The following is a 9,159-nucleotide window of genomic DNA, read 5'->3' on the forward strand; positions in this document are numbered from 1 at the left end:
GTGTTAAGATTCGATTTTTTTTCACACCAGTGTCTGATCCACAACAACCTAGCTGGTAGTGATATTGTAATTGATGGTGGGTTCCTTCTACATCGAGTGGTTTTGTCAATCCAAGGTAAAATGTATCTCCCAAGGGTCCCAAAATGTATCCACACCTCAAACTCAAACTCGGAGCATTCAGGACCAAATGGAGGTTTCAAAATGATTTTCAGCTTGCTGGGAATTAATTCCTCAAGACGCTTTTTATTTGGATTAATTTGACTGGCCTAGTACGTGTCGTAACGGCGACTGAAAATGGTTGTATGGGGTGCCGCCCTCCCCCGCAAAAATCGGCAGACTGTTTTGTACAGATAATTACAGACAAGGCGTCTCCGTTTGGTTATATCCTCCAACGCACGAATAGCCAGAGGGGCTACCGCGAAAACCGAAATTCGCAAATTGCGGGGATCATTCTCTTTTACTCCAATGAAGGCGTTAAGAGTGACAGAGAAAAATGCCCGCAATTTGCGAACTTCGATTTTCGCGGTTATAGCCCAGAATAGCATGGGTACGATCCGGTTATACAGCCTCACTTCCTGCGCGGACCTCATATCCTGATTGGCAGGGTAGCGCGTGCGCGCTGGCCACCTATAATTTAGAACTGTGTACAAATAGGCACTTCAGAATCGAACAAGTGTGAAGGCCGTTAATGAGAGGAGGGTGTCACGGAGGTATCAGTTACCTTCGGTTTGGATTTTGAAATATGTCGGTAGTTTATATTTTTTTAAACAAGAATAAGTACCTACATAACATAATGTCTACACTATTAGATAAGGACACACCTATATCGTCAAAAAAAACCATGAAAGCAAAAGGTCTGAATTATCTTCACTGAACTTAAATAGGTACTTACATCTTTTATCTATTATCTTTTTTAGGGTTCCGTATAATTATACTTGACTCGTCGAATAAGACGTCGATGATGCCTATGACAGTTCCTCCAAGTCGCTTTTGGATATGATTAATTTAAAAAATAACTGGTTTGCAAGAACGAGTTGATCCCATAAGTCTTCCGTGAACAAAGTTTTGTACGGAACACTAATACTTAATTGAAAAAATAAGTTTTCACCATATATTTATTAATTAAATGTTACATTTCATATATCATAAATACTTCCAAACATTTCACATGACAACTGCTCCCACGCTGCTCCATTTAAAAACATAGTCTACTAAAACATGGTCTTCTCTTCCCAGAGTGACACAAGCCTACGTCACAATAACATTGCTACTTTATATAACGCTATCGCATATTATCATATAGCGCTGTCGCATGATGACGTAGGCTTGTGTCAGTCACGTGACCACGAAAAGACGGGAAGAGAGTACAGTCAACGGTAAAAATATGGGTGTAGACAACTTACTCAAAAATATGTCCCATAGTTCTTAATTCACTGACATAAGAGTTATGGGACATATTTTTGAAATGATTTGTACACCCATATTTTTACCGTTGACTGTACCAGGCGGAGTATATTATTATACCATGATATAAATAGTAGATTGTACAACAAGGGCATAAAGTGACCCATCTTTACCCGAGGCAATTTTTTGGTCTGAGCGAAGCGAAGACCAAAATAGTAGACGAGGGGAAAAATGGACATTTATGCCCTTGTTGTACACTCTGCTTTTCACTTCGATTGCGAGGAAAATATACAAAAAATCAAATATTTTAGGTTATTTTAACGTATTTATTCAAGACCATGGTATAATAATATACTCCGCCTGGTACTCTATTCCGAGATTCGCGTATGACCTAATTGACACGGGCCTACGTCATCATGCTGTTTACAGGTTCTCAAACTTTAAAATGTGGGAGAATTTTAACCAACGGTGAAAATTATTTTAACGGCATTAATTTTAAGTTATTCATGTAGAAACATAGTTGTGGACGACGCACCTTTTTATACGTTTACTTTTTATAATTTTATTGTAATTTTGAATTCCTTTGTGCTTTTAATTTTATGTTCCTTTTGACACCATATTTTTGTTCAGTCTTCTCTCAGGTTTCATGAAATAAATTACTATACTGAACCAGTGCGCCTTTTTATCATTAACATTGTGATCCTTCGTGGATTTAAAAGTGATAGTCTGATAGTGAATCATGAACCAACTTTAAGAAATAAAGAAGCTGTATTAAATATTGGTAAATATGGTCGTCACACGATCGGTGAAAGCGGGTAAGGATGGTAACGAAGGTAAGACCATTGCGGAGAGTGAGGCTGGGACGTCGACCGTGCCCTCAACCCCTCTTGTCGACCCGACAACCGCACCACAGGCGCCTTCACAATCCCGTCCCGTAAGTATGTCATCTCGCTCTTCATCCACGGTAGTGGCCAGGAGGTTAGCGGCTGAAGCGCAGCACGCGCGTCGCCTCGTCGAGCTAGAGACGCAACAAATACGCCGCCGCCGTGAGCGTGAGGCTGCTGAAGCGGCCGAGCTAGATGCACGCCGGCTGGCCGATCTGGAACGAGTGACCGCCGACCTAGAGTTAAAAGCGGAAATCGCCGCCATCGACGCAGACGCGAGTCGTCATAGCTCTAGAAGCAGCCATATTAATATAGACCAATGGCTCAATAAGTCTGAAGCTGCTTTTAACCATGAAGAAACATTAACGAACAATGATTTTTTCAGGGATCTGGAAGCTAAAGCCCCTCGCGCGCATGTCGCATCCCCTGTGCGGACAGTGACTGTGCGCCGCGACTGTGGTGCCGCGATAACGGCGGCTCCTATCGAGCGCCGCGACTGTGGTGTCGCGATGTCAGCGGTCATTCCTGAACGCCGCGACTATGGTGCTGCGATGACTGCGGCCCATCCCGAGCGGCCCGAGAGCGGAGAAGTTCCACAGTTGGTTAAGAGTCTGGGTGTTTTAGTTGACAGTGTAAATAAAGGCATCGGCCACGCAATCAATCGTGTTCCTTTACCCCGTTTCGATGGCAGGTTGCATTTAGATTGGCTTAGCTTGAAAAAAGCCTTTGAAAACACACAAGGCTCCTACACAGCCGCGAATAATCTGTCAAGACTGAATACCGCGCTAACGGGCGCGGCACGCGAGGCAGTCGCCGCGCTGCTTGTGTCTGCGCGCGACCCCGGCGTCGTGGTGCGCGCGCTCGACGCGCGCTTCGGCCGCCCCGAGATGGTGGTGGCGCACGAAGTAGCTGCGGTGCGCGCATTGCCGCGCGTGAGCGCTGAAGGTAAGGATTTAGCTGTGTTTGCCAGTCGAGTTCGCAACTGCGTCGAAATAATACGTTTATTGGGTCATACGGAATATCTGGCCTCGCCTGAACTATTTCAGGCCTTAATTACTAAAATATCTCCACTGTTGCGAGCTAAATGGCTAGACTATGCCGTTCGTTATGAGGCTGCCGGTCTGTCAAAGCTAGAAAACCTAGCTGGTTTCCTCGCTAACGAAGTCGACCTGCAGTCTCGGTTCGGCATAATACCTGAGCCGACTACTGCGTCACAAGCGGTAGATAGTAGGCGGGCCAGGGATCATTCCGGGAGTGGGCAGTCAACGTGAAAAAAAGTTCAAACGCTGGAAAGTGCAGGGGTCAAAATGTCCATACGGAACCCGCTGTCTATGTAACCAGACGTAATTAGACGGAGCCCCGCTTCGCGGGGCTCCTATTTCTGGGCGGTTTGCCCTTCGGGCATCTGAAGCTACCTAACGAACCTAACCTACCTACTTTTGCCACATAGACAGCCGGTTCCGTATGGACATTTTGACCCCTGCACTTTCCAGCGTTTGAACATTTTTTCACGTTGACTGTCTACTCCCGGAACGCCAGGGATAATGTGCACGTTGCCGCTGAAAATCATTCTGTGAATTCAAATTCAACATCGCGAAATAACGCTAAATTGAATTCATCGGCGACTGCACCTAAAATTAAATCATGCGTCGTGTGTGAAAAATCGCATGATTTAATTCAATGTGACAAATTTAAGTCAATGTCAGTCGATGACAGATGGAATTTGATTAAAAAGAAAAGAGTCTGTCATCGATGTCTCAAAGTAGGTTGGCATAGGTTTAATTTTTGTAAGGCGAAGAAAGTTTGTGACGTTGACGGATGTACGTTCCGTCACCACGTATTACTGCACAACCCGAATTACGAGCGTTCCGCAGCTGCGCACTTTGAGGTGGAAGATGATGAGCCGGTAGCGGGAACTTCTGGCAGTGCACCGCGAGCTCCTGCTGACAACGCCGCAGCATCTACTGTTGTGAGTGACTCCGCTTCATACGATGTCGAATCAAAGGAGATTCTGACCCACACATCGACATCGGTTGCCGCGGGATCTCCAGCTCAGACGTTGCCTGCTCGCCCGCTATTGAAGATCGTAGCCGTAACCGTGTCCGGCCCGTTAGGTTCCGTGAATACGTACGCCATGTTAGACGACGGGGCCACAGGTTCGTTTATTGAGCAAGATATCGCCGCGCAAATAGGTGCCTGTGGACCCGAGAGACGCATGAGGTTAGACTGTGTCGGCGGGTTAGGAAAGCATACGTCTGTGCAGTATGTCGATTTCCAAATGAAAGGTCGCCGTGGTAAGGATACGCACTATATTAGCAAAGCGCGGGCGATGAAAGGTTTAGGTCTTGCTACTCAAACTCCCGATAGGTCGAGCGTACTTAAATTTCCTCACCTTTCAGACATCGCGGATGAGTTTTGTTATGGAAACATACAGCCATCGATTATAGTCGGTCTCGATAACTGGCACCTCACTATTCCTAGGGCTGTACGCGAGGGCACTAGGACAGAACCAGTCGCGATTAATACCGCGTTAGGTTGGGTCCTATTCGCCTTTGGTTGCAGTAAAACCGCTCCTGCCGAAACTGTCAACCACGCTATAGTGAGCGAGCCCGCGGTCGCGGATGTCAGCGATCGCGCAGTTTTAGAGCAGTTGATTCGCGAGCAATATAGTTTAGACTCAATCGGCATTTCGAAACACGAAGCGCGCAGCGTTGATGATGATCGCGCTATCCAAATTCTCGAACGTACTGCGCGTCGCCTGCCTAACGGGCATTTTGAAGTCGGTTTACTTTGGAAGTCGGACAATTTATCTGTGCCTGATAGTCGCAAGCTTGCCTTATCTAGGCTTCTTAGTCTCGAGAAAAAGATGGCCCGTGATTTTCAGTATGCAGAGCGTTACCGTGAAAACATACACGACATGTTTCGGAAAGGTTATGCTGAACTGTGCACCGAAGAGCCTAGCGCCAAGTCGCCCGTTTGGATTTTGCCACATTTCGGCGTAACCAATCCAAACAAACCGAACAAATTAAGAGTCGTGCACGATGCTGCTGCTAAAAGTCACGGTGTTTCGCTAAATTCACTTCTATTAACCGGCCCAGATTTGTTACAGCCCCTGCTCGGAATCTTATTGCGTTTTAGAGAGGGAAAAATTGCCCTGACTGGTGATATTCGCGAGATGTTTCCTCAAGTTAAGATCCGAGCAGAGGATCGCGACGCTCAGAGGTTTTTGTGGCGCGACTCGCCCAAAGACCCTATCATGACATACCGTATGTCGTCTATGATTTTCGGTGCCGCTTCCAGCCCTTTCACTGCCATTTATATAAAAAACAAGAACGCAGTGGAATGGCAGGAGCGCTTTCCAGACGCAGCTCAAGCCATCATAGCTGACCACTATATGGATGACTGTATAGTTAGCTTAAATTGTGTTGACAAGGCCGCAAAACTTGCCGCCGAGATCACCAACATCCACAAGCATGCTGGCTTCGAGATGCGTTCTTGGACCTCAAACATTCCCTCTGCGCTGCGTCTGCTGCCCAAAGAGAGCTTGGCTGAAATCTCTGTAGCTAGAAATAACGTAGATGTTGACCTTGGACGCCTCACTGCCCCTGTACGCACACTGGGACTTATTTGGCAACCCGTTTCAGATAAGATTGGGTTTAATATCGGAATAAAGGGGGAACGTTTGTTGCCAAATAGGCTCACTAAGCGCGAAGTGTTAGCTCACGTCATGCGGGTTTTCGATCCACTCGGTATCCTGGCGCCAGTTGTGATTACGGGTCGCATCATGTTCCAAAATGCGTGGCGTAAGGGGATCGATTGGGACGAGGAGCTGTCGCAAAGTGACAGTGCAGCATGGAGACTCTGGTTCGACGATTTAATTGCAATTTCTGGTTTACAGATTCCACGCTGCTACTTACTTAGCGAATTAAAAATTGATAAGTGTGAGCTTCATTTGTTTTGTGACGCGAGCGAGTCGGCTTTCGCTGCGGTTGCATATTGGCGGTTCGTCTTAGAAAATGGTGAAGTGAAGCTGGCTCTTATATGCAGCAAAGTCCGCGTAGCTCCTTTAAAACAAATCTCCATAAATCGCTTAGAGCTCCAAGGAGCGTTGATCGCAGCCCGTCTCGCTTCTACGATTTGCGAAACACACAGATTCAAGCCTATAAATCGCGTATTCTGGTGCGATTCTATGACCGTTTTGGGGTGGCTTCGAAGCGAGGCGCGCTTATTTAAACCATTTGTTTCTCACAGAGTAGCCGAGATTATGGAAATAACCGACGTTAAAGAATGGCGATGGGTGCCAAGTCAACTCAACGTAGCCGATGATGCTACACGCATCAAGCGAGTGTCGTTATCTCCAGAATCGCGCTGGATTTCGGGTCCTGAATTTTTGCTCTCTTCGGAGTGGCCCAGTGAGCCCAGTTCACCAGAATATCCAGGCATGGAAGAAGAGAGCAAACGTGCAGCGCGTCCTGATTTAGTTCATCTCATTAGTGACGTTGAAAGGCACGAGCCAGTCTCAGCCGATCCTAAACGGTTCAGTTCTTGGGTGAGGCTGGTACGCGCAACAGCCATAGCTCACAAGTATTTGACGTTACTTAGAATTCGTTGCCTAGCTAGAAAGGGGCTAGGTGTAAACAATTTAGTCCGCTTAGAGGGGGGCTTGTGTAGTTTTGTGTTTCAGCCATCCAACCAATGGCAACAGTTCGCTGCCCCGCGCTCTGTGCGGGAATCTGCCGCGGGCCTGACCGCCACAGATCTTCGCCTAGCCGAACTCCACATCCTGCGCCAGTCCCAGTTGAACACATTTCCTGACGAGATGGCCAGCCTACATAGCCATCCCGCACAGCTTATGCCACGCACCAGCCGTTTATCCAAGCTATCGGTGACCATCGGAGACGACGAACTTATGCGTTTGTCTGGCCGTATAAGGGCAGCGTCGCAAGTACGGGATGAGATGAAAAACCCCATCGTGCTTGATGGCAAAGATCTAGCTGTGCGCCTGCTTGTCGAGCACCACCATCGCAGGGCTGCCCACGGCAACACGGAGACCGTGGTGAACGAGCTGCGACAAGATTACCACCTATTGTCGCTAAGAAGTACCGTCCGCAATATCACCTATAACTGCTTATTTTGCCGAATACGCCGGGCCAAGCAGTTTCAACCCGTGACGGGAGACTTACCGGAAGCACGCCTTGGACACCACAGACGGCCGTTTACATTCACAGGGCTGGACTACTTCGGCCCAATACAAGTTACCGTTGGCCGAAGACGAGAAAAAAGATACGTCGCCCTGTACACCTGCCTCGTGGTACGCGCAGTCCACTTAGAAATCGTAGACAGTCTCACAACCGATTCTGCGATTATGAGCCTCCGCAGATTCACCGCTCGAAGAGGTACCCCATCCGAGCTGTGGTCGGACAATGGAACTGCTTTCGTGGGTGCCAGCCGGGAGCTTCGACGCTTATACGACGACGCTACGTCCCAGTTCGCTGCTGCGCAGAGAATCAACTGGCGTTTCATCCCACCGGCGGCGCCGTTTATGGGTGGCTGCTGGGAGAGGCTTGTGAAGAGCGTGAAAACTGCACTCAAGGTGACTCTCACTGAGCGAGCTCCAACTGACGAAGTGCTACGTACGCTCTTGGCTGAGGCGGAGGCCTTGGTAAATTCGCGGCCACTAACTCATGTTTCCGTCGACCCTCAGAGTGAGGAATCACTAACGCCCATGCATTTTCTGTTGGGTTCGTCTTCGGGACGCCCACTTCCAGTCACATCATCAGAAACGGACCTCCTATCACGAACCAGCTGGCGTAAGGCTGTCGGATTATCAGAGCATTTTTGGCGCCGCTGGTTAAAAGAATATCTCCCGACGTTAACACCCAGACGTGGTCGAGGTGAGGTTCCCCAAATAGCAGTCGGAGACTTGGTGCTCATTGCGGACGGTAATTCTCCAAGGGGTTCCTGGCCCCGTGGACGCATTACTGCTGTCTTCCCAGGCCCTGATGGCATCATAAGAGTTGCGGATGTGCACAGCCTTGGAGGTGTTTTGCGGCGGCCCCTGCGGAAGCTGATCAAGCTCCCCCTTTAATGAAAAAGGGGGGAATGTGGACGACGCACCTTTTTATACGTTTACTTTTTATAATTTTATTGTAATTTTGAATTCCTTTGTGCTTTTAATTTTATGTTCCTTTTGACACCATATTTTTGTTCAGTCTTCTCTCAGGTTTCATGAAATAAATTACTATACTGAACCAGTGCGCCTTTTATCATTAACAATAGTAAAATAAAACAAATCTAATGTATTAAATTAAACTTTATTTATCTATACAAGACAAACGTTTAAAAAACTAATTCACAGTTACACATTAATTACCAAGCTTACGACGTGAAAAGTTTGGAAAACACTGCGACTGCTGACACTGAGCGAGAAGGAAATAACAATTAACACGCGTTCGACAAGGATGACGGTCAGGGCATGAAGTTATCTAGATCCGAATTGTCAAATGTGACAGCGCTATCCTGTGTTGCCAGTAATGTAAACAGGATTACCCGAACGTCTGAAATTTCTTTCGTGAATCGGAAGATATTGCTAACGAATAATTAAAAATGACATGTTATTGTAAAATTTAAGATAAAATACATTATAAATGAAAATTATAAAATTATAAAGAAATATTTTAACTTATTAACCATAGCTATAATGTACCCATGTAACATGTTATGTTGAAATAAAGTGGCAATGTTATTGTGACGTAGGCCCGTGTCACTCTGGGAATAGAAGACACTGAAATATGAAACCTATGGAAGTGAAACGTCAACGAATAATGCGTGCCACTGTGACGTCATCTTAGGACTAAACATGGCGGTTTTA

General features: G+C 46.9%; 1 protein-coding gene across 1 annotated transcript; it reads left to right on the forward strand.

Moving 5' to 3' along the window:
* Positions 1–2,191: 2,191 nt before the first annotated feature.
* Positions 2,192–8,376, forward strand: LOC134801251 (uncharacterized). Its single transcript, XM_063773785.1, has 3 exons — positions 2,192–3,233; positions 4,163–4,444; positions 4,688–8,376. The coding sequence occupies exons 1-3, from the start codon at positions 2,192–2,194 to the stop codon at positions 8,374–8,376; spliced, it is 5,013 nt and encodes a 1,670-aa protein (XP_063629855.1).
* Positions 8,377–9,159: the final 783 nt, after the last annotated feature.

This window comes from Cydia splendana, chromosome 2 (assembly GCF_910591565.1).
Source record: "Cydia splendana chromosome 2, ilCydSple1.2, whole genome shotgun sequence".
Lineage (NCBI taxonomy): Eukaryota > Metazoa > Arthropoda > Insecta > Lepidoptera > Tortricidae > Cydia > Cydia splendana.